We start from the raw sequence: 26,135 nt of genomic DNA, 5'->3' as shown, positions 1-26,135 counted from the left end.
TCTCACGGTTTATGGGTTCGAGTCATGCATAGGGCTCTGTGCTGACAGCTCAGAGCCTGGAGCCTGCCTCAGATTCTGTCTCCCTCTCTTTATGGCCCTCCCCCATTCACACTCTGCCTCTCTCTCTCTCTCTCAAAAAGAAACATTAAAAAAAGATTTTTAAAGATTAGCAATTTAAAAACTAAATAAAAAATTATCAGTTAGATATTTTGCATACAATGTGATTACTGACTGACATTTCTAATGCAGAATATGTTCTCGGGGACAATCAGTAGTGATTACACTGTTGCTTTTTGAAAACGGAATTTACTTACTTTTCAATTGTTAATATAATAGGTTACACAGCAGCAAATATTTTAAGCTCTAGAGCAGTAAAATAAATACGTAAATAAATTTTTTCCTTACCTTTTTAGAAGATAAAGGTTTAGAAGCCAAGGAAAATCCATCCAAAATTTTGCCAACGTATCGAAGATCTTTCTCTGATTCTACAAAGTGATATCATTGATTAATTCCAGAAGCAGGGAAGATTAGAATAAGACAAAAGATGTCAGTTTTTTTGTGTTTTTTTTTTTTATCTCCCAGAATATAAATACTACAAGTCATACATGGTATCTCGCAGAGATAGCAGTCAAGGGGAGGGAAGAATGGCACGTAAAGCCATCACACCTCTGTTGACTCGTTGACTGGCAACCAGGCCTGTGGCACCTTCAGCAGATTAGGCTGCCCCGGATGTGAGGCAACAGCTCTCCAATACAAGTACCTCAACATTGCTTTTAGAAACGGCCTAGTTTAGGGGACCTAAGGTAAGGTGTACCAAAGAATATACTCTGTGGAGTAAAAGATCTCAAGAAAACACATCAAGAGCACAAGTATGGATAAAAATAAAATCCTAACCATAAGAGAGTTATTTCTAAAACCAGGTGAAGACCCAGAGGGAGACTACTCCCCAATTTCCTTAGCAACTACCCAAATAAGGCACAGAAGACAATACAAACAGGCCAGCCTGTAATCTAAGCTCGGTCCAAATTAAAAGGTACTTTTGTCTTTTTCTCAAACGAAATTCTAAGAAGAGATAAAGATCCCTAAAGATCACTCAGGAAACAGAATGACCAATTCCCTCTGACTCGGAGCCAGGGACTGGCCACTGGCTGTAGAGGCAACCCCACGGACAGGGGCTCTGTGATTCTCAAGGATTTCCTGGGCATAGTAGTTGTGGTGAAAATCCATATACACAAGATGCATTTTCTGTAGCCGAAAGCTCCTGGTGCATGACCTAAAATTCTATGGGGTAATTTGAGATTAGCTTTCACACTCTTAGCACCCTAGTCACAATAGCCAAATTCTGGAAGCGGCCCAAGTGTCCATGGATAGATGAGTGGATAAAGAAGACGCAGTATATACATACAATGGAATATTACTCAGCCATAAAAACAAATGAAATCTTGGGGTGCCTGGGTGGCTCAGTCGGATGGTCATCCGACTTCAGCTCGGGTCATGATCATAGTTTGTGTGTTCGAGCCCCTTGTCAGGTCTGTGGGGACAGTTCAGAGCCTGGAGTCTGCTTCAGATTCTGTCTCCATCTTTCTCTGCCCCAACCCCATCACCCTCTGTCTCTCTCTCTCTCTCTCTCAAAAACAAAATGTTAAAAAAAGTTTTTAAAATGAAATCTTGTCATTTGCAAAAACATGGATGGAGCTAGTGAGTATTATGCTAAGTGAACTGTCAGAGAAAGACAAATACCATATGATTTCACACATATGTTGGAATTTAAGAAACAAAACAAGTGAACAAAGGAGAAAAAGAGAGAGAGAGAGAGACAAAGAAAACAGATTCTTAGTTACAGAGAAGAAACTGATGGTTACCAGACTGGAGGTGGGTGATGGATGGGTGAAATAGGGGATGAGGATTAAGGAGTGCGCCTGTCAGGATGAGTGCCCGCTGTTGTATGGAAGTGTGGAATCACTATATTCTATACCTGAAACTAATATAACACTGTATATTAACCACACTGGAATTAAAATTAAATTAAAATAAACAAAAAACACCTTTCATACTCTTGGCATTTTGTATTCATTTAAAGCCCAGCAATTTTACTTCTATGAATTTATTCTGAAGAAATAAAAAAAAATATGGATAAAGACAGAGCCACATATTATTTATTAATGCTGTATGGATCATGGGAAAAAAAGAATAATTAAAAAATCAACCATTAAGACTGACTAAATTTAGATTCACTCAGTGAAAAACCTTACAGTCAAATCTATAGAAGTTGTGCCCAGGGGTGGGTGAGATGAGGAGGCCACAGCAGAGAGGGGGGAGGAGAGTATGGGGGGGAGTTGTCAGGGAAAGTCACCAGCTCAGGCTTGATGTGGGGAAGGGTGGGATTCAATTAGCACAAAGGTGTTGTATAAAGGAAAAGCCAGGGGGCCTTGAGTGGCTCAGTTGGTTAAGTGTCTGACTTCAGCTCAGGTCATGATCTCACAGTCTGTGAGTTTGAGCCCCGCATCGGGCTCTGTGCTGTCAACTCAGAGCCTGGAGCCTGCTTCGGATTCTGTGTGTGTCTCTCTCTCTCACTGCCCCTTCCCCACTCGTACTCTGTCTCTCTCTGTCTCAAAAATCAATAAATATTTTTAAAAAATGTTTTTTAAATAAATAAAGGAAAAGCCAAAGATTTGACCAAGGAAACAGATCTAAATAAGTATATGTATTATAGATGAGTAATTCTTATATAATTAATATACTGATAATATTAATCATATAGTATTGTGTCAATGTATTGACATAATCAATATAATCAATAGCATGTTAACGTGATCTGTAATATTAATATAACATATTAATATACATCTTTTTAAGTTACAAAAATAATGCATAGTCCTAGTAGATTTGAAAACTAGGTAACCAAAAGGAAGAGGTGACATCAACTAACATTTGGGTGTACCCTCTTCCAGCATCTTGTGTAAAACCCTAGATCCTTTTTTTGGTGACAATGACAGAAGCCACCGACACTTAGTGCGTGCTCCATGCCAAGCAGGTCTCAAGCCCTTTGTGTACATTAAAATCTCCTTGGATATGCCATGGCCATGCCCACTGTCCAGGCAAGGATGCCCGAGGCCGCAGCTGCTAAATGGGGAGAACTGGGACCAGAACCCAGGCAGCCTGTCTTCAGAATTGGTGTTCACAGCCATTAAGCTACCCACCTCTCAAAACTGTTTTCACCTGCTCTTTTTCTTCCAGAAATGCCAAATAGGCATTCTTTAGGGAAGTTATACTCGGACTGATTAGATTTCAACAGGTATGTTTCAGCTGTATTTTATAAGCTTTAGATCAAATTTCATCTGATGACAGCTAAAATGTCTCTGCAGGCTGTTTTACCTCAGCAATCACCCCCTTACTTCATTTAGGTGAATGAAGTATTACTTCATAACTATAACCAGAGAACAGTAGGTACTATTTATTCAGTCTTCGGGCAGGTACCATGCCAAACACTGTGTGATGCCACTTAATCCTCACAATGACCCTCAGGCTAGATCTGATCCTCACTTTACAAATGATGCCCAGAGAGGTGACAAGTCTTGCCCAATGTCCCACCACTGGGCAGTAGACAGCTGTGATCCAAATCCAGTCAGATGATTCCAAATCACACACTACTAACACTTGCTCCAAACTGTCTCCTCCAGACACACCTTTTCTGGAAAGAAAAACTGAAATACTACCTAGAACCACAGGATCTGAGGGCGCCTGGGTGGCTCAGTTGTTAAGCATCTGACTTTGGCTCATGTCACGATCTCATAGATCTCACAGTTCGTGACTTCAGGTCCCACGTCAGGTGAGCTCAAGCCCCATTTCAAGTGAGCATGAGCCCCACTTCAGGTAAAACACGAGCCCTGGGTGAGCCCCACTTTTCCCTCTCTTTCTCTCTCTCTCTCAAAAAATAAAATAAAAGAGAACCATAGGATCTGAGTCACTACAGACCCTGACTTGAAATTTAAGTTAAGACATGTCCAACTCCTAGCCCAACAAGAGCCTCCCAAGAGCCAGGGACTCAACTGAGGAGACAGGCTGGGTCCCAGGGCCAAGCTCCCTCTTGCTGAAGGTCCCGCACCGGAAGGTCCCGCACCTGAAGGTCCCCACCGGGCCTTCTGATCTGCTGCCTGCATTGGCCTCCGTTGGCCAGCTGTTCCTTGGGCTTCCCCCTGACCCGGTGCCACCTCTGACCGGCAGCACAAGCACCTGTCCACATACTCGCTCCCTCCCTGAATCCAGACCTCTTCCTCCTCCCCACCTTGGCCTTGTCTTGACAGCTGGCTTTGGCTCTGACCCGGTCTACAGCTACCTTCTATCTTACTCCCCACATGGGGGCTCTCTTCTCTCCACTTCGTTTCTCACCCTGCATCTTTGACCACCGCGCCCCAGCTCCATGGAGGCTGACACTGCAGTATCAATTCTGCAGTCCCTTCTTCCTGAAGCCCTGACATTTGGTCCGACCACTGGCTGTGCGTCTATGGAATTACCTTTCTGACTTTTATACTGCCTGGGTGCTGTCCAGCCATAGAGTCCATCTCCAGGCTCCTCATCCTTCAGAATGGTGTCATATTTGGATAAAGTTTCTGTGGCATAGATGTCATCATCCTCCTCTTCCAGGGCACCAACACCAAAAGCCTTCAAAAACAAGGTTTCAAACAGCAGTTACAGGTTTTAGGATGTGTCTCCCCTGAAGAATAAAGCTACTTTAAGGATGCGGCGGGACAGACCACATTAGCACTGTAAGATCACCAAGAGGCAAGGGAGGCGGGAGGCCAGGTTCAAATCCTCCTGGAAACAGTGACCGGAAGCGAATTCTGTCCCTCCAGTGCTGGGCTGTCCTCTGGGCCCAGCAGCAGCTATGGGTCTGGGGCCTAGCACAGGAAGGCTCGGAGAACACACCCGGCAGCAGTGCGGGAGGAGAACAGCGCCTCCAAAAAGAGAAAGACAGAATATTCATCTTCTGGCCGATGTGGCCTGGGGCCAGTGCTGGTGACCAGGATCTGAAGGCACCACTACTGAAACAGCTATAGTAAGAACCCCTAGTCTTTGTGGACATGGCCTCTAATGAGTATCACTTTTTTTTAAGAAATTGGGAGGAATGCCTGAATGGCTATTGGTTGAGCGTCTGACTCTTAATTTCAGCTTAGGTCATGATCTCAGGCTCTGTGCTGACAGCTGGGAGCTTGGAGCCTGCTTCAGATTCTGTGTGTGTATGTGTCTCTCTCTCTCTGCCCCTCCCCTCTGCACATGCTCCATTTCTCTCTCTCTCTCTCTCTCTCTCAAAAATAAACTTAAAAAAAAAAAAAGAACATTAGGTCACAGGATCCCAGTAGCACATATTAAAATCAGGAAGGTGTGCTTGAAGTGTGTTCAGAAAAGGCTGTAAGGAAAACATAACCACTTCAAAGTCTTCACCTAGTCAATGAAGAATGACTGCTATAGATATAGTATCATACGAAAAGCATTCTCATCTGTCAATGGTTCCGTGTTCATGAAACAGAAACTTCTACCTGGCCCGAAATTCCCAATTTCCTTCCTTTATTCACTCCAATATCTCCAAGGAGATTGCCGGCCCCCTCAGGTTCCCCAGTGAAGAGATTAAAATGTTCTCCCGAAGTTCCAAACAATGCCTGGTGGGGATCCAGGCCCTTGTAAGCCAGTCCATGCACATTATCTTTAGGTGTGAAATCCACAGGTGTGACGTCTTTGGGTGCAAAGGTCACATTTTCAGGCACATAGTCATCATCTTCATCCTATTTAACCACAAGGAAAGAGTAGAATAGAGGTGAGTCACTGACTGGTGCAAAGTATGCCTATAAAATGCTATTTTCAAATGAGTACTTCCAAACAGAACAATGACCTAACTTTCATTTCCGCTATTACAGATCACTAAATTGAGTTCTTGATACTAGCACAAACACCACCATTTTAATAATCCGAACAGCCCTTGGTTACCTATGGTGCTGAATACACTCCGTGACACGAAGACAGTTTTAGGGCAGGGGTATTTCACTGTAATGGGACCTGACTGATTTCTAAAATTGTTTCTGATCCTAAAATTGCACATTCATAAAGTAACAGGTGTCACTATGCCAAATTCAAGGTCAGCCATTCCATACAATACCTCAGATCCTTCAGAGGCTCCAGGGGGTAACGCACAGCCATAGATTTTTACTCCAGGGTCTAGAAAAGAGATTTCAAATACATTTAGTCCTGAGTGACTAAAAATATGGAAACCTAACTCACTGACACCCTTTAGAAGTCCATGACAGTGCTTATGAAAGGTACTACAGCTTTAGCATCAGAGACTGATCACTCAGGAATTGGTTTCCACCAGCCCCTGCCCCACCCACACTCTGTCAATAATGTGCTCAATGACTAACCACTACTGTCCCGGCACCGCGGTGAACCCAAAGGAAATTTTTAGTGCCTCCAAGAGTTCATAGTCTGGCTGGGAAGATCAAGGTTAGGACATAAATAGAAAAGAATCCTGTTAAACTATGACACAGTTTTGACAAGAGCAGGAAACAGTTTCACATGATGCTCGCAGGAATATAAACTAGTACAATTCTTCCGGAAAGCTATTATGCATGCATGACACACAAAAAGCCTTCAAATACAGGCGACCTTCTGGGAATGGAAATTGGTAGAGCCACTGTGGAAAACAATATGGAGGTTTCTCAAAAAATTAAAAGTAGGGGCTCCTGGGAGCTTCAGTCTGTTAAACGTCCAACTTCCCCTCAGGTCATGATGTTCTGATTTGTGAATTCAAGCCCCACATGGGACTCCAAGCTGGTGATGTGGCGCCTGCTTGGGATTCTCGCTCCTCCTCTCTCTCTGCCTCTCCTTCACCAGCGCTTTCTCTCTCTTGAAATAAATAAAATTTAAAAAAATTAAAAATAAAAATACCATATGATTCAATAATTCTACTCCTGGGTATTTACCCAAAGGAAATATCAAAAACACTAATTTGAAAAGATACACAAACCTCCATGTTTCCTGCAGCATTATTTATAATAGTCAAGATATAGAAGCAACCTCAGCGTCCATCAATAGACGAGTGGATAAGAAAAGATGGGGTATAGATAAACATACCACGGAATATTACACAGCCATAAAAAGGATGGGTTCGTGCCATCCATGACATGGATGAACCTAGAAGGTGTTGTGCTAAGTATTGGCTGAGAAAGACAAATACCATAGGATTTCACTCATATGTGGAATCTAGAAAAAATAATAAATGAATAAATAGCAGAATCAGATCTATAAATGCAAAGAACAAATTGATGGCTGCCAGATGGAAGGGGGGGCTTGGAGATGGGTAAAATGGGTGAAGGGAAGTGGGCGATATAGGCTTCCAGTTCTGGAATGCATAAGTCACGGGGATAAAAGGCACAGCACAAGGAAAACAGTCAATGGTACTGTGACAGCGCAGTGTGGCGACAGACGGCCTGTATGGTGACAGACGGTTGCTACTCTTGTGGCGAGCACAGCATAATCTATGGACGTGTCCAATCGCTAGGCTGCTCACCTGAAAATGAATGTAACATTGTGTGTCAACCAGACTCAAATTTTAAAAAAATACAGCTGACCCTTGAACAACACAGGTTTGAACTCCATGGGTCCATTTACACACAGACTTTTTACAGTAGAGTTGATGTAAATATATTTTCCTCAGGAATTCCTTAATAATACTTTCTTTTCTCTAGCTTACTTTACTGTAAGAATACAGTATATATCTATAACATACTTAGTTTTCAGGAAGTCAAGAATAACATGGAAATATAACACTGTATGTTATATAATTATGTACATATATATATAATTTATACATGAAAATAAACAAATAAATCTTATACATGGACTTTCAACTGCATGCGGGGTTAGCATTGTTCAAGAGTCAACTGTACCTGCACACGACTTGGGCTGGCAATTTTATTTCTAGAAACACGCAGCCATTGAAAAGTGTGCTATACAACTGATGACAGTCAGTATACATACCAGGTTTTTGTCGGCGAGGTCTCCTCTTTACTCGAGGGCCAATTCCTTGTCCTTCCTTCCAACCCATTTTTCTTAGCAATTCAAAACCAATAGATAATCTAGGATATCAAGGCATTGAACGTGAGCTTCCTTTTCTAATACTGGAGGACAGTAAGAAATAAGCAGCCTTTGAGTCCCTGTCCAGCTCACACACTTGTGCCTGCGCCCTGAAACATGGCCACCCCCGTGCACATCAGAACCTCATGGCCCTGCCGTTCTGGCCACAGCTCACTGGACTCAGGTGCACACCGATCCTGGGAAAGACCACCCGTGCCCTCTCTGCTGGGCTTTTGGAACTGACACCTGGAGACTCTAAATGGTCCTTGTCAAGCCTGTGGCCTGGGAATCCATGAGTCCGAGGCTACTGCCTCAGGCCACATACCCAGGAACAGAACAAGGAGATAAGCAGAAAAGAGGGTAGAATGAGGCAGACAAGGAGAGAGCCCTTAGGCTTCTGAGGGAGAGGGGGGAGGGAAGGCACCCCGGTTCCTCCCAGCTCACCAGCCTCTGCCAGGCCCAGCAGCACAGCTGGTCACTGGAGCTCAAGAGCACCCATGCAAGAGAAGCACAAGATCCTTGCGGAAAGCCCGCTTTTGCACTCAGGCTAGGCTTCTCCGACTTGTAACCAAACTATCTGTAATTAAGATCATTACGCATATGCAAAGCAGCAATGCCAAGATCAGAAGAGTTAGGATGAAATTCTCCTCACTTTGCTGGTGTTACGAGGTCATCAAGCAGAGTAGCTCCAGGAATGGGGGCAGTAGCGGCTGCTAACTGCCTGGCCTTTTCTCGTATTCTGTCTTTGGTTTTGGAAGCAAAATCATCCGTGGTGACAATCGCTTTAGGTGCTATCCCAAATTCACTAAGATCCTTTAGAAGGAAATTCAAACAGAATTACTTACGTTATTTGGTAAGGGGTTGACCATAATACATCACATAGCTTTATTTCTTTTAAAAAAAGAAAAAGTGAAACCACACAACTGACGGGGTGCCTGGCTGGCTCAGTCAGAAAAGCACGCAAATTTTGATCTTGGGGTTGTGAGTTCGAGCCCCATATTGGGTATACAGATTACTTAAATGAATAAATAAAAATTTTAAAAGACAAACAAAAAAACCACACAACTGAATTAGGGATCAGTGGCGCAGCTGCATTTTGTGTGTGTGTGTGTGTGACGAGCAGCTGACTTTACATCTGGCTTTAGAACCTCACAGAAGCTAAGGCCAGTAGCCGAGGACAGGGCATGACAATGGCCACTCAGTGAGGCCTTAAGAGACACAGCCAAACTAGGAAGACAGGAAGTAATTAAAATCCACTAAGTACTTCTACAGAAAGTAACTGTTGCCTCAGACAATATTTCAAAGGTCAGAGTGCAAGGGGCAAACCTCGGAGTCAGGGTCAGCAAGCATTCCTGAGCACGTACGTGCTACATGAGGTGTTGCCGCATTTCCTGTTGGCTGCCTTTCTGACGGCCTGTGCCCTCCCTCTTTCCTCAGAACCCTGAAGCTGTGCAGACACCGGGGCCACCATGCACTCCCGGAGTGATGTCCTGGTGTGTATGCTGGGGCCGGGGGAGGGTTAGGCAATAGGGGTTCGTATCTTATCTAAGCCAGTCCTTTGATCCCATTTGCACTGCCAAGGACTGCTTTAAGGATGAGCTTGTAAAACAATCTGCCTGAGCAGATGTGAGGTAAAACCCCGATAGGGCTTATGTGGATGGTTTCCATGCTCTCAAGAAAAGATCCCAAAGAAAAGTCCTCCTTGCACTAGGAGGTGCCGTTTGGAACCACTATAGCCACCTTGGGGCCACAAGGAGAGCTAGTAAGGACAAGCTGACATGCAGAAGGTGGCCGAGAGGAGAGGAAGCGGGGCCTTGCTGACATCTAGACGTCCTGTCACGTGAGTCACGTTTCCATATAGATTATGCTGGTCAAATAGGAAGGGGACTTCTCCTTGCCTCTTACCTGCGGCCTAAAGCATGTTAATATAGTGTTTTATTTCTCCTTTATCAAAAATGGGGCGCCTGGGTAGCTGAGTCAGTTAAGAGTCCGACTTCAGCTGAGGTCATGATCTCATGGTTCATAGGTTCAAGCCACGCGTCGGGCTCTGTGCTGACAACTCAGAGCCTGGGACCTGCTTCAGTTTCTGTGTCTTCCTCTCTCTTGGCCCCTCCCCCACTAGCACTCTGTTTCTCTCTCTCAAAAATAAACATTACAAAAAAATTTTTTTAATGAATCCATGACTAGGTTTTATGGTAACAGACATTTAATTTTAAAACAAAATGGAGTACAGGGTGCCTGAGTGGCTTAGTTGGCTAAGCTTCCAACTTTTGACTTCAGCTCAGGTCATGATTTTGTGGTTGTTGAGTTTGAGCCCCAGGTAGGGTTCTGTGCTGACAGTGCAGAGCCTGCTTGGGATTCTCTGCCTCCCTCTCTCTCCGCCCCTCCCCTGCTCATGTTCTATCTCTCTCACAAAATAAATAAACATTAAAAACGAAATGGAGCACACTCTGTAGGCCCTAGGGTCACCCCCACCCCCACCGCCAGTCCCCATTTACTCCTAAGAAGTTGGCTGTCACTGTTGCATTAATGACGTACCCAGGTGCACTCTGACTGGTCTAGTTGTTCACTGTTCCTTAAACTGTTGTGTGCACAAAGCTACTGCTGGAGGCTGTGTGTGGCCTCAGCTCCATGGATACTGCACTTCTGGGGCACCTGGGGCTTCTTCAAGGAAATTTGCCTATAAATTACTTTCCTCTCCACCCTTAACTTTAGAAACTGGCCCCAGCATAAGATGCTATTCCGGTGAACAAGATTCCATTGATGTACAGAGCACTCTAGTCCGAATACCTAAAAGATAAAGCCTCACAAACAAAGAAGGCTTCGTACATCAAACTCTCTGGGAAGAGTAAAGGTACTGCACACCTCCCACTGGCTAACTGGCAATTCCAGTTCTGCAAACCCACCTCTTCGTCCATAAAATCTTCGGGACCAAGAACAGATTTGTCTGCTCTGTTCTGTCGTGAAGACACAAAGGAAGAAGGCGTCCATCCTTGAAAGAAAAGCGATTGGAATATTATGATCACAGATGGTATTTGGGGTTATTACTAAATAATTAAATAATGCAATTATGTACTTGAAACCCTCAGTACCTAAACTCTTAGCTACTTCCCATTTCACCACCGCTCATATAGATATAATTATATGACATAAACTTATTGATGCCCACATCTCTTATCAGAACTCAGTGGATACCATGAGGTTTCCCCCTAAGAATCAACAACCAAGAGAAATCAAATCATATAGTAAAAGTGGAGATGGAGCAGCTAGGTGGCTCAGTTAGCTAAGCGTCCGACTCTTGGTTTCAGCTTAAATCATGATCTCACAATTGTGAGATGAAGCCCTGAGTTGGGCTCTGCAGTGGGCATGCAGCCCACTTAAGATTCTCTCTCCCCCTCTCTCATTCTCTCTCTAAAAAAAACAGAGAAAGAAAAGAAGAGAAGGTTGGGGGAGAGTGAGGAGAAAGTGACATTCTTTTCCCAAGTAGCTGTGAACCAAAAGATGCAAGGTCATCTTAAAAGGCAGGACCACTCTGAGAGCAACAGGACAGCAACAGACACCAACTTGCTAACACAGGAAGAAACGACATCAAGGTGCACGAGTCAGCCGTGAAACAGAGGCTGGCACCGAGTCACAGAAGCAGTGCAGGCAAATTCAGGGTGCCCTGGCCCGAGGACTCCACCTGGCTAGTCTAAGGACAGGTGACGCTCTTACCGGGCCCCCAGTTCCATCAAACACCTGAGTCCTGTAACTACCATGCCTGTTCCCTGTCCATGGTCACCAAGCATGAACCATGCCTCTACAGTGAGAATGGCCTGGAGGTCCAATGTATTCGTAACCCTCTACGATACGCTCTTTTAGTTTTCTCTGAGACTGACACATCTCCTTTGTGATTTCCTACAGGAGTCCTGTGGGCCTAAGGGGCTCGGGGCAGATCTACTCTTGGTCAGTGGGTGGAGTAGGTTTCTGGGCGGGCTTGGGAGATGTCCCCAGGTACCCAGGACTGAGGAGCAGCTCTCCTAGGCTACTGCCTTCCTCCACTCTGGATTTCTATAGTTGTTGCCCGATTTCTGCACAGCCCTTCTAGTGAAAAAGAGGTACTCCAGGGTATTAATGTATCACAGTCTAGCTGACAATCACTTGAGCTGGTCTTCTTACAGTATATGGCACAGCTATTATCGCAACAACCAGCAACGTATCAGTGCATTTCTTTCTTCACCAACCCTACTGCCACTTTTCACATTTTAGTAGTGTGCTAATTTCATAGTACCTTGGTTACCTTACTTTGCCTTTCTGAGTAGTAAGGCTGAAGATTAAATAGAGCATTTCTATCGCCTCTGGAGTAAACTGTTCAAACACTTTGATCATTTGCTCATTGAACGGCTCTTTATACGTTCTGGATATTGAACTCTAAGCCATCTTATTTACCCCAACTATTTTTCTTACATGGCTTTTTTTTCCTTTCTTGCATTGCTTTTTTCATCTTTATTTTACTACCGTTCTATACAAGTTATTGTATATATATACATATACATGTCCCAGCTAGTTCTCAATAACTGCTACGTGAGTTACTCAGTTCATCTTCCCCTCCTATCTGACATAGAAAAGTCATTCCAGTTTCTATGTGAAAACATTTTAAAAATATACATGACTTTGAACAATGCAGAATTCATTACATTGCATACCATGAACACTTTAACTGATTTTTCTTCAGGTCAAGACCATGTACTGACCAGTGTGCTGTGGTCCCCAGCGCCAGGAGAGAGTGGCTCTGACCCTCAGAGCCTCACTTACAAAGCAGCTATGGCGCCTGCCCTCCTCAGTCACTGAGTGGTGGGAGACAATGGTTACCTGAGAGAAAGTGTGTGACAGCATTTTGTGGCTGGCAAGATGCGATGATATAAAACGGAAGCCATCATTATCATTTAAGTATCTGGTTAGAATGGATCTTTTTTTTTTAAGTGAAAGAAAACTTTCACTCTCAGGCAGTAACCAATGAACATGAACAGCACACCAGTGGATCCTGCAAACATGCCAGATGTTGAAAGAACACAAAAGTCTATGGTGTGTGTATTCAAATGTTTAAAAGTTTTTTAAAAAGGGAGGTGGAAGACGAGAATCTTTTGCTACTGCAGTGATATGATATGATATGATATGAGAGCTATATGCAGGAAAATCATACCTTCTTTTGAGCCCACAGTGTTGAAGTACCCGGCAGAGAAACCTCCACTGAAGGCCCCATGAAATCGTTTATACCTTCCTTTTTCATCTCTGACAGTCTGATCCTGAAGAGGAATTGGTTTCTTTGGTCTTTCACCTGAAAAAAATATTTTGAGGAGAGAGAAGTGGATGGTGGATTAGAGAAAAAAAAAAAAAAAAAAAAAATCAGGGAAAGTGTCATTTCAGAAACATGCTGGATTGTTTACTTCTTATCATTTCAAGTACAACAATTTTAATTAAGTTTTTTTTTTCCCTAGCCTTTACTAGTTTATATAGCTTGTAAAGTCATACATTGCATCAAGCTTCTTTAGAATTCTAAGGCAAGTCTAGTTCTCTCTTATTTATATTAGACATACATTTTGGCATCAATGGACTGATTCCCACTAAGTTCCATCACGTACACTGAATTACATCGGGGGGGTAGGGGGAGTCCAACAGATGGAGGTAAGCTCTACTTGCACGGCCAGAGGCAGGTCACAGGCTGACACAGGGAGTGCAGAGGTTCGCGACACAAGGAACACTTCTGTATCTCCTCTAGAACTTCACAGCATCCCAAGCCCAGAGATTTTCCTTTGGCATTGACCATGCTCCCCAAATCCTAAGCGTGTCCTTATTTCTGGCAACTTCTTGGCTACACAGTTCCTGTTCTTTCAACTTAATCCTTTTCCTGCTCTGCTGAAAAGGGCTGGCTTGCTATATCACATAGTGGAAAGAAGCTTAATAAAGTCTAAAAATTCCTTAGGTTTAAAGTTTCAGGTACTGTGTCACAAATTACTGGCTAATTGTATCCACTGCAATTAAGAATTTTGAACCTATTCAAAACAAAAAGTAACCATCAAGTTATTTTCAAACATTCAACACAGAAAGCAAGTTATATGGTAGTTAAAGTCATGGAGTTGAGAGTCACAACGTTCTCACCCCATCCTTATGAGGACCTCAGTCATCTTGACTTCTCTATGCCTCAATTTCCTCATCCGCGAAATGAGGGTGACACTAATAGTAATATCTATTTCATAGAGCTGTTATACAAAGTGAATAAAGTAATGCCTATAAAGTGCCTAGCAAGAAGAGAGGTACACACTAAACACTTAAAATACCAGCTGCCATTATTATTATTATATACAGTAGATAAACCCATGCATCCTTGTTATTTCAATAATTAAGCCAGTGACTATTTCTGGAAGATGGAACAAAAAGCAGAGGAACTCCTAGCCTCATGGCCCTAAATTCTTACTAGTAGCTTGTGAAGCCTTTACGTCGTCACTGGAGTATAACCCATGGCAGGGCAGTCAAGAGCTCAGGTTCTGAAGACCAAGACTTCTAGGTTCAAATCCCCCTACCCTGCTACTTGCTAGCTTTGTGAACTTGATCTCTCCAAGCCTCAGCGTCCACAACTATAAAGGCAGGGCAATGAACAGAACCTACCTAGGAGGGTGGTGCTGAGGATGACCTACCACATGCAGAGAGATGAGCACAGTGTTTGGTCATAGTGAAGCTCGGTTAAGATTAGCTATGATTTCATTTCACTCTAAAGAACTGAATTACAACTTGGGGCCCATAATCCAAGATTTCCAGTATTTCTTAGAAATGCATTACCCACAATACACTACTACAGGTGCACCTGGGCAGCGGTTCTTGGCTAAGGCAGGGCTTCTCAGCTGCAGCACTACTGGCAGTTTGTACGGGATAGCTCTGTGCCGTGGGACGGTCCTGTGCACTGTAGGGCTGAGAAGCGCCCCTGGCCCCTAACAGCAGATGCCAGTAAGCATTGCTCCCCCACCCAGCATGCCAAGCGTCCGATGAGCGGCAAAACCATCCCCAATTGAGAACTGCTAGGCTCAAGTGAGAGAGGCATGCCCTGCCGATGCTAGCTGCCATTCTCACTCTGTTCTCAAGGTGCTCTTAACCTGGAAGGGGAGATAAGATCAGCAGACAGCTAAGTGGAACTCATGGCGGCAGATAATGAGTGCCGCCCAGCACGGCCCCAGCCGGGTCCCATGGGGCACCTGAGGGGGAGGCGCCACCTCTAATCACACTGGGAGAAAACTCCGGGGAGCAGGTGGCGTTTTAGCCAGGCCCTCTTATAATTACTGCTACTAATAACAACGAAGCCCTTCTTTTCACACATAGTATCTCATTCCTCACACCTGATAAGGGTGCTCTGATTAAGTAACAGCCCTAAAGTCCACAGCTAATAAGCACAAAGCCGAATCAGATCTCAACTCTGCCTCCATGCTAGGGATACCACCCATACTATCCCTTACCATGTAAGCAACCCTGTCCTAGACCCTGGGTGTGGAAAACTAAATACAACTCTGTCCCTGTTTGCGGGGCGCTCAGAGCCCAGCAGAGAAGAGCTGAATACATAAGAAATCTTCTGACAATGTACAAGGACCACAACATCACAGTCACTCAGCAGGAGCAGAGTCCGACAGCTGCTGATAGACACATAATTCCCAACAGAGGCATTACCTCAATCAGTAAATAGTAAGTCTGAAAAGGTAGTCTCGTCTGACTGGAGGGCCGGGAAGGGGCAGAAGATGGAACCAGAAAGGCAGATAGTGCAAAGGGCCTCACACTCAATGCTTCAGGGTCTGTGGTCTGCCCTGTCGGTGATGGGAGCCACAGAGTCTTAAGTGGGAAAGTCAGAATATCAGGGAAGAAAATCGTCCTAAACTTAATCTGGGTGCAGGATGAGCCAGAGATGAGAGGAATTCCTGAGCCAAGTACAAGTATCTAACGAGAGCAGGTAAGTTCTGGCGCCCCCTTCCTTCCAGGCCAGAGGGCCTGTGTGCCTGTAGGTCTGTGCGTGATAGTTCGGCCATTGTCTCCTAACCAGTAAACCTTTCCGTCATGGCCAGCTACTTTAATTTAAGTAGTGGAGGCCCTCCTCTACCATTGTTTGTCTAACCTATCACTAAAACTTCAAAGCAGGAAGTAAAAATGATTATTGGTCTAGTATGTTACACTGTAAAATGTACTCGGAGTGCATTTAAACTTCAAAGTGCTTAGGAAACAAGGACTCGATCTTCAAAAACTTCTAATACTGAGAAGCTATANCGGGGCGGGGGGGGGGGGGTGGAGGAGCGAAGGGGGAGGTCTACAAATCCAATGTCCCTTCCTTTCATTTCAAAAGCATGGTTAGGCCATTAGGCTTCATTTCAGAGTCCACGCATCATCAAAGAGGAAGAATTGGAAAAATGTAGGTCAAATAGTTGATGGCTTACAATATGTCACTCACAGGGAAACAAGTGTGAGAAGAGAGATGCAGAAATGTACAAACAGCGGCCCACCATGGCTGTCATCACTGCTGCTCATGCAGGCTGAGCCCCTGGCCTCCTTCTGCAGAGCTAAGCCTAACCAGTGTTAAAGGAATCCCATCCTGCCCTTTCCGGTTCCCTGCTAGTCTGTGTGGGTTGTTTCCTGGCTACATCACATCATTTAGCACTTGCAAACCTTGTACTTTTGTTCTCAACCAGATATGAACTCCTCCAATGCAGGATCTCTGTCAAATTCTTTGAGATCATGAGGTGATATGTTTGCCAATAAGCTATTGTGACTTTGGGTTGTATTAAAGAGCTCCAGTTGGGGCACCTGGGTGGTTCAGTTGGTTAAACGTCCGACTTCAGCTCAGGTCATGATCTCACGGTTCATGGGTTCGAACCCCGCGTTGGGCTCTGTGCGGATGGCTAGCTCAGAGTCTGGAGCCTGCTTCAGATTCTGTATCTCTCTCTCTCTCTCTCTTGCTCTCTCTCTCTCTCTCTCTCTTGCTCTCTCTCTCTCTCTCAGAAATAAATAAAACATTAAAAAAACAAAAGAGCTACAGTCTATGATGAAGGGCATACAAGTGGTAGCCCTGCTCTACCCACACTCCGGTCCCAGACTTGGAGAAAGGCTATGACAAATTGGGGTTTCAGGGTCTTTAAACTGAATATATCAGGGAACTGAAGATGTTAAGGGTAGTATGGAGATGTCTTAGAAGAAAAGAGGAAACACAAGGGGTGTCTTAAGCACATTAGAAGCTTTCAGGAGACTAGTCAGTGTTCCCGTCTTTTGTAAGCAGAGGGTAAGAGTAGGGCCAGTGTCCAGCAAAAGTTTCTGATGATTAGAACTGCTGGTAGGGAGGGGTCATCAGTGGAGATGCCCTGGAAGTACAACCAACCTGGCAGGATGCGGTTAGGGTGGGAAATAAGAAATGAGGTCCCACCAACAGGGGCGCCTGGGTGGCTCAGTCTGTTGAGCGACCAACTTTGGCTCAGGTCATGATCTCCGGGTTGGTGAGTTCGAGCCCCACACTGGGCTTGCTGCTGTCAGCCTGTCAGCGCAGACCTCACTCCAGATCCTCTGTGTCCCTCTCTCTGCCCCTCCCCTGCTTGCACACTTTCAAAAAAAAAATATATATATATATATTTAATTTTAAAATCCCACTAACAGGAGGCCTGCAATTAACCCCTACCTACCATATTCCCTTTGTCATTCCCACAGGGCTAGCACTGCCATCAGTCCTTACTGGGCACTCAATACAGTGCTGATCACATCAAGTCATTAAGGAATCAGATCAGAAACATGGGAGAGAACCTTGGTTCACCTTGCCCTCACCCCCATGTCTTAGCAGCACGTCTAGTCTGCTTTGCTTGCAACATGAACCTCCACCCAGACCATTACTTACCACCACCACTGCTAACACCCCTGTCCAAGCCATCATCCCCAGACCTCTTTTTGCTAATATTCCTCCTCCACTCTCGCCTACCCCACCCCCGCCAACCCGTCTATTCTCAAAATCGAGAACAGAATAATCTTAAAAATATGCATCTCTCCCTTGTGTAAAACCCCACAATGACTCTCTTACGTACCAAGTAAGAGGCAGCCCCTACCTCCCCCTCTGACCTCACCTTCTGCCAGTCTCCCATTGCTGCCGTCAGCTCCACCCACAGCAGTCCAGCCTGACCCTCATCTGTCAATCTGGCTCTGACTTCAGAGCTTTAGAGCTTGCTGTTCTCTCTGCCTGAAACGCTCTCCTACCCAGATCTTCGTGTGGTTGGTTCCTTCCTCTGTTTCAAGTCTGAGCCCAAATGTCCTCTCCTAGGGAAGACATTGCCTGACCACCACCACCAGTACCACCACCATCCCCCCAGTTCACCCACGAGCCTGTTTCGTCATCTTTCTGTTTCCCACCCCTCAGGGTCTCTCATCCGTCGCTCCAGAACGTGAGCACTCCGAAAGCACCGCGCACGCTTCTCATCTCTGTTCCCGACACCAGTAGCGAGCGAGTCTTAACCCCGGGGCCACAGGAGGCCCGGCACAGGGTTGAGCGTTTTTGCCCCGATTCTTGGACCTGTTTCCCACAGGCCCCGGCGACCCATCTGGCCCGCACCTTCTTCCAGCGGCTCCAGGCCCGTCCCATAGCTGACCAAGTCCTCTTCGCTGTCACTATCCAGTGCCGCCATCCTGCTCCCTTCCGGGCCCCGCCCCCTCGCTACGGAAGCGTTGAAGGGCCAAAAGGCTTCCGCCCTTTCTGCTCCGCGAACCAAAGAGACGCTGCGAGTGCGGGTGCAGGCAGGTGTCAGCCTGGCTGGCCTCTCGCCACAGGTCTGTGCTTGGTAGATCTCAAACCTGTCTAGAGCCGAACCCGGCAGGAGTTACCTCGGAGGCTATGGCAGCCACGACATCTTAGCTCCTTGGCGACAAGCGGGTCAGGCGGAGGTGCCTGGGAGAAGCTGAGAGCCACCCATCTGTCCCGCCGCGAGGCTGGTACTCCGTAATGCCTGCCCACCNTTTGGAAAGTGCCTGTGCTTCCAGCCACACACACTCGCATGCGCTTTGTATATATCAAGGTTGCATAGGTGGAGTCCCCTTCCAAACCTCTGGAAGGATTCACAGACACAGGAACTCCGATGTCCATAGTTAAGGCAGCTCGGGACAAGAAAGGAGAGGAAAGAAAGGAAAAGGAGGGCAGGGGAGGGGCGGGGGAGGAGAGGAAAGAGTGGAAAAGAAGGGAAAAGGAAGATGGGAAGCGGGGAAGGGAAGGGGAAGAAAACTGGAAAGAAAGAACAAGAGAAAGGGGAAACAAAAAGCCAGCAGCCCAGCAAAAGGCTACTGTGAAGTGGGGTGGGGACTTCGAGGACATTCTTACTGAACCTAAAGAGAGAACCATCTCTCAAATGGGGTGCTGTTATCTCACCCCCAAACTCCTTTTTGCCGAAGGGAAAGATGAAGCTCAGCTGGTAAGGGGTGAAGTTGAGATGAAAACCAGGTCTGGAAGTCCAGGTTTTCAAAATGAGGGTCAGAAGTTGGCATGAGTCAGAATCACTAGGAAGTTGTTAAAATTCCCTCTACCCACCCCCAGGGCTTCCAAAACAGAATCTCTGGGAGTGGGGCTGTGGCTTAAGCATTCTAAGCATCCTCTGACCTCAGGGCCTTTGCATTCACTATTCCCTTGACTTGGAATGTCCTCCTAGGCACCACATGACTCATTCCCTCACCTTCTTCAGTTACCTGCTCAAAGGTTACTTTCTCAGGAAGCCTTCTCTGACACTATTTTAAAAACACGCTCTCTTTTGCTACACTCTTTATCCCCCTTTAGCCTACTTTACACTTTTCCACAATACTTATCACCTTTAACATGCCATGTACTTTTATATGCCTATTCAATATATCCATTGTGTTTTTCTATGCATTGAAACTATAAGCTCCACAAAGACATAGATTTGAGCCAGGTTTTTCTTATTCTCTTTACTGTATCCTCAGAGCTTAGAACAGTACTTGGCATATAGTAAGCACCCAATAAATAATTTGGGGGGTAAAAAGGAATGAATAACTAGTTAAATAAATCATGGTATATGACTTTAAAAACAAGATTTTTTTTTAACAAATTCTAAAAATAGCCACAGAATTGTTTGACACTTCCCATTGACAATAGAGTGTAAGGCCCCCTCCCCTGGAATCTAGCTCTATGACTGCTTGACCAAAAGTTTGCAAAGTGATAATGTTACATTTCCCACACCCAAACTTTAAGAAACTTGCAGATTCAACTTGGAATACTGACCCTGGGAACCCAACCACCCTGCTGTGAGGAAGCCCAGGCCACAGGGAGAGGCTTTTGTGTAGATATGTGACTTAGCCTGGTCCCAGTTAACAATCAGCATCCCTGGCCAGATATTTGAGTAAGAAAGATCCAGAATGACTCCAGTTCCAGCAACCATCTGAGCAACTACACATGAGACTCAGAGCAGGACCCTCCTAGCTAAGTTCAGTCACCTCCAGGAACCATGAGAGATAGCAATAAAATGTTATTTTAAGCCATTATGATTTGGGGTAGTTTGTTAACTAGGTGACTGGGAAAAAAAAATCTATATAATGGAATAGTATAAAGCATTAAAAAATGTTGGTGAGGAATGATCTCCAACATACATTGTTAAATGAGCAAAACAAGGGATGAGAAGATTACTGCCAGTAATATTAAAACATAAACAGCCAAATCTATTGTGGCTCTTATATCCACAGCCTGGACACATTCACATAGAATACGTCTCTAGTAAATTCCCCTAAGAAATTAGTAACAATGGTGGCCATTGATCAAAGGAAATCAGGGTGGAAAGGATAGAGGTATATAATATTGTGCCATTTTAAGTTTTGTTTTTAGCAACATCCCTGTTTTTTTTCTCCAAAATATTACTCCAAAACAAAGACATCTTTTTGTTTCTTGAAGTCCTGGAGGGACCCAGGGTCATTGTTTGCCCATCCATTGTCCTTGAGCATATAAATGTAGATATTGACAGCAAAGAAGATTGGGGGGCTAATCCATACACCAAGCAAATCATGAAAGTCCATGATTTTATTTCTAAATTACCCAAACTTATTTTCTTACGGTTTATAATTTCTAACAAGGCAAGGAAAACCCTCATTTATAATTGAGAGTTGTGCTTAATTGGATTCCTGATAACCATTAGCCATTGGTAACAACCACTTTCTGATTCCTGATCACTGAGGTTCAGGGAAACAAGGGCACTTCAAAGTCCATGCAGCTTCCACAAAGAGTGGCTCTCAGCTGTCTCCTGGGTATTTTCAGGAAGACTGGGTGCTCTACCTGTGACCCTGGTCAATTCCAACCTCATACCCCTGATTCTTGGCATCAGGAACCTGGAGACAGCATGTGTTTTATGCAAGCGGTAGCAGCCGAATCACCACAGGCTCCTCCTTTCTTACTTAGACATGCAAAAGGCACAAATCTCAGGATCTTATCAGGCAACTGCAGATAGGAAGATGAACTGAATAACCTGGGTATGGAGTATTTTCTTCCTCATGGTGGTCCATACATCCGTGCTGGCAGTAGGATGGTCACTCGTGATGTACTATGAAGAAACATGCTCTTCATGCTTTGGAATCAACAGCATTCATTTCCCCCCATTGTGTTTTCTTGTTGAAATATCACATTGGCTGTTCAGTCGGTTAAGCATCTGATTTTTGATTTCAGCTCAGGTCATGATCTCGCGGTTCCTGAGATTGAGTGGACTCTGCATGGATAGCGTGGAGCCTGCTTGGGATTCTGTCTCTCCCTGTCTCTGCTCCTCCCCCGCTTGCTTTCTCTCTCTCTCTCTCAAAATAAATAAATAAACTTAAAAAAAAAAGAAAATATTATGTATGTACAGAAAAGTGCACCCCGTTCTATTTATTATTATTTTCACAAAGTAAACACATCCAATATAATAGTAAGCATATCATGAAATAGAAATTTTCCAGAATCCCAGAAGCAATAATTCCAGAATGGACGGATTTTGTTTTGTACTTTACATACAATGGAATCATATAGTATATTCTGGCATCTTTTGCTCAATGATATTTTGGGGGGCAAAATATGTTGCTCACAATGTATTTGTTGCTTGTAGTAGTACTATGTTCATTTTCATTGTGTAAAGTTTTTCATTGTGTGAGTACGCCGCAATCATTCATTCTAGTGTTGGTGGGCGTGGGTAGTTTCTAGTTAAGGACTGTTTTGAAAAGAGCAGCTGTGAACATTCCTGTACATGTTTTATGGTGAACACAACACACAGGTGCATTTCTTTGAGTTATCTACCTAGAGTTGGAATTGCTGGATTATACGCTAGACCTATATTTGCTATAGATATATTTAGAAAATGCCAGTTTTCCAGTTTTACTCCCACAATGTATGAGATTCTGATTGCTCCACATTATCATGAATATTTGGTATTTTTATTTTATTTTTTGCCATTTTGTCACTCATTTATTTTAGTCTATAATCACTTCTCAGTATGCCAGAATATCTTTCCTTTTAAATCACCAGAACAGGGTGTAGCATTGTATGTGATACAGCAGCAGACAGTCTAACTCACTGAGCTGGGGACCTCTGAACCTCAGTTTCTTCATCTGTAAAATGGGAATGGTAAAGTATCCACTTGACAGGGTCATTGGAGGACCAACTGAGATCATGCACACACAGTACACAGTACAGTGCCTGGAATAAAGACCCTAAGTTATAGCTGGGGAAACTGAAGTCATGAGGGGTTAAGGGATCTGGCTGAGGTGACTCAATCAGAGCCTGCCACGACTGACGTGGCCTCTATGGTTGGTGCACCTCTGCGGCACCGTATGGCTTCTGTCTCTAAGAGTTTTCATTATTTTTATTTTTTTAATGTTTATTTTTGAGAGGGAGAGAGAGAGGGGAGTATAGAGGATCCAAACAAGGCCCCTGCGGACAGCAGAGAGACCAATGCAGGGCTCGAACTCACAAACCATGAGATCATGACCTGAGCCGAAGTCAGATGCTTAACCAACTGAGCCACCCAGAAGCCCCTCTAAGATTTTTTAAATAAAAATTGCAAAATCTGGACTATAAGTTACAATGAATTTTAGTCATTTAAGGATTACCTTGTGTCTTTTGCTTTTAATTTGGCAAATATCCTAGGATTCTCCTCTAGGAGATGTACGTCAGAGAGGCCAATGCACATTTTGCCAACAAGCAGGCATTAGGAAGTGGGGTTTGCATTTAGTGGGAGGAACTGGGTCCCCACTGGCCTCAGCCAGATGAGAAGATGAGGACTTGACAAAATAGTTGTTTGCAGTTCAGATTTTAGCCTTTTGCCCACCTGGGAAATTCCCACCCCAGCTTTTCTGTTAGGAGCACAGGGGCTCCTTGGTGGTTCTCAGGACACATACCGCCAGTGGGGTTGACAAATAGACGGTTAGATGTTACTCTCCTGCTGAGTCAGCAACAGCAGTTCTCATTTCCTGATCATAGTGGGATCAGAGATATGGCATCAGGCTGGTGGGCCCCCTGGCAATGAGCCGCAAGAGTGCTAGAGATGTCTGGGGTTGTGTACAGCCCCAAGCAGTGATATTCAGATGCCTCATGTGGCCCGCTGGGACTCACAGAAAACTGCTCCCTTTCCTCTGAGGATGCCCAGGGGACAGCCTGAGGGTGGGCAGGTGTGTTTTTACCATTATGTTTCTTACTCTTGTTCTTCCTTTTAAATAAAAGAAGCAGTAGGGGCGCCTGAGTGGCTCAGTCAGTCAAGCATCTGACTTCGGCTGGCTCAGGTTATGATCTCATGGTTCGCGGATTCAAGCCCCGCGTTGGGCCCTGTGCTCATGGCTCGGAGCCTTGAGCCTGCTTTGATTCTGTGTCTCCTTCTCTCTCTGCCCCTCCCCTGCTCATGCTCTGCCTCTCTCTCTCGAAAGCAAATAAACATAATTAAAAAAAAAAAAAGCAGTTCAAGGGGTGCCTGGGTGGCTTAGTCGGTTGATCTGATCGTCCAACTTTCGCTTAGGTCATGATCTTACAGTTTGTGGGTTCAGGCCCCGCGTCAGGCTCTATGCTGACAGCCAGCTCAGAGCCTGGAGCCTGTTTCCAATTCTGTGTCTCCCTCTCTCTCTGACCCTCCCCTGTTCACGCTGTCTCTCTCTCTCTCCTAGAAATAAATAAAACATTAAAAAAAATTTAAAAAGCAGTTCAAAAAGGCAATGGTGTCAGTCTATGTTGAATAACAGATTTGGTTTTCACTGTGTTCACTTTTATTGATACCTCTCCAGAGGGCAAGGTACTGCTGGTTTCTCGCTTATGGTTATGACTTAATCGTATTTTAAAATAAAGTTTGTTTAAACAAAGTGAGCAATTTTAAGGATGGCTACTAGGTCAGTAATAGTGCAAGTGACACATATATGTGACAAATTGTAAAGGCAATTGGAGCTTCAAGGTGATAGGAGAAGACAAAAATCTGAAGGTGTTAGGGAATGACTGGAGTCAACAGGCTTGAACTAAAACAGATCTTAGCCACTGCCCGCTTCGCTCCTCTGAACCTTGGTTTTCTCCTGGGTCAAATGGAGATTATCTAATCCCTTTATTTGCAGAAGGGTCATCAGAATGAAACATAATATCTATAAACTTCCTGGCTAGAGCAGAGGTTCTATTATGGATAACTTCATTAACGGTAGCAGTAATTGTTCAGATGTAAGACCCTACCCCCCTAGGATCCTTGAAACAGAAGGGGCTGTTTTTAATTCCCAGCGTGGGTGTGGTAGGTTCCCAGGGTAATGGATTTATTGCAGGATGACCAACATATGTTGATGTTAGCTTAATACTCATTTCTGACCTTAAGAGAGCCAGGAAGTTTCTGCATCAGCCACAGTTTCCCAAACACCTGTCCCAGCGCTGAGCTGGTTAGGACTCTTCAGGTGTTTTCTTAGGATTAAAACAATCCTTCTGGAAACGGATTCTTGTGCCTCATTTCAGAGCCTGCAAGCAGTGAGGAGGAGGGTTTTTTGGTTTGTGAGGTTTTTTCTGGGGGGAGGTTGTTTGTTTTTACATTTACTTGGTTGTTAGTCCATTGTTGTCACTATTGATTTTAAAACTAAAAAACCAAAAACAAAACCTCTTGAACAACCCCTGATACGCACCTTGCCCAAATCCCCGCCCCAGTTTCTTGACGAGAAGGAAATGTTTGGCTTGTTTTGAAAGCAGACGGTGTTCGGTTTACCTGCGGCATTTACTGCGACGGCCAAACACAGCAGCAACTGCGCAAACTTGTCTCTCCGTTGGGGGAGGGGGTTAGGGACTGCAGGACAGCAGCCGGGAGGGGCGTGGCTCCGCGGGTCCAGGGGACGCGGGCTTCCGGCTCGGGTCAGGTCCGCCCCCGGTGTCTACCGGTCAAAGGGGGTTTGTCGTGAGAGGGTGGTGTGAACCCCTTCCCAAAACTCTCCACTTTTGCTCTTAAGCTAGGCGTGTCCCTACACCCCGGCTAAGGGCTTTAACATTAACATACACTTTCGTCGTAGTTCTGGCAGCTAGGGAGAGCATGATCTGGCCCCATTTTGCAGCTGAGAAAACTGAGGTTTGAAGTGGCAGTTAAAGGTGCTCTAGGACATCCGCCCAGTCTCCGTGGCACAAATCCCTTCCTGGAACTCCCCCAGAGCCATCCGCGACCCCCAGCGGATCCGCCTAATCTCTGCAGCGAGGGTGGGAGAGTAATGGGGTTGACCGTCACGCCACCAGTCACGTCACGTCTGAGTCACCCACCTAAGGCCCGCAGAGGCGCAGACAACTATCTCTCAGGGTCCCTGACTCGGGCCCGGGTCCCTCGGACCGGAAGCTGTTCCTGACCGTCCGGCTCAGCTCCCCTCTACGTGGCGTCCGATTTGGTCACTGTCCCCGCGGCACCCGTGCCCCCTCAGAGAGGGGCCTTGATTTCACCCGCGCGCGCTGCGTTTACCCCCAGGGCTCCAGAAAAGGGGCCGGGTCCCCAGCCCCGGCCTTGCTGCGGCCTCGGAGACCCTCGGCC

At 45.2% G+C, this 26,135-nt stretch overlaps 1 protein-coding gene across 1 annotated transcript in view; it reads right to left on the bottom strand.

The window, feature by feature from the left end:
* The window catches only part of GPATCH1 (G-patch domain containing 1), a 41,555-nt gene extending 22,756 nt beyond the window's left edge, over positions 1-18,799 (bottom strand). Inside the window, exons 1-9 of the mRNA XM_077754647.1 lie at positions 18,719-18,799; positions 13,307-13,441; positions 11,031-11,116; positions 8,777-8,937; positions 8,029-8,126; positions 6,152-6,210; positions 5,538-5,780; positions 4,515-4,662; positions 406-485 (exon numbers count right to left, since the gene is read on the bottom strand). Coding sequence (XP_077610773.1) covers positions 406-485; positions 4,515-4,662; positions 5,538-5,780; positions 6,152-6,210; positions 8,029-8,126; positions 8,777-8,937; positions 11,031-11,116; positions 13,307-13,441; positions 18,719-18,791 — 1,083 coding nt within the window. The 5' untranslated portion in view covers positions 18,792-18,799. The remainder of the gene's footprint in view (positions 1-405; positions 486-4,514; positions 4,663-5,537; positions 5,781-6,151; positions 6,211-8,028; positions 8,127-8,776; positions 8,938-11,030; positions 11,117-13,306; positions 13,442-18,718) is intronic.
* Between the last annotated feature and the right edge of the window lie 7,336 nt (positions 18,800-26,135).

Source organism: Crocuta crocuta, unplaced genomic scaffold (assembly GCF_008692635.1).
Source record: "Crocuta crocuta isolate KB4526 unplaced genomic scaffold, BGI_CrCroc_1.0 scaffold121, whole genome shotgun sequence".
Classification (NCBI taxonomy): Eukaryota; Metazoa; Chordata; class Mammalia; order Carnivora; family Hyaenidae; genus Crocuta; species Crocuta crocuta.
Note: the sequence above shows the minus strand (reverse complement) of the source record. Positions and strands in the feature narration are given on the sequence as shown.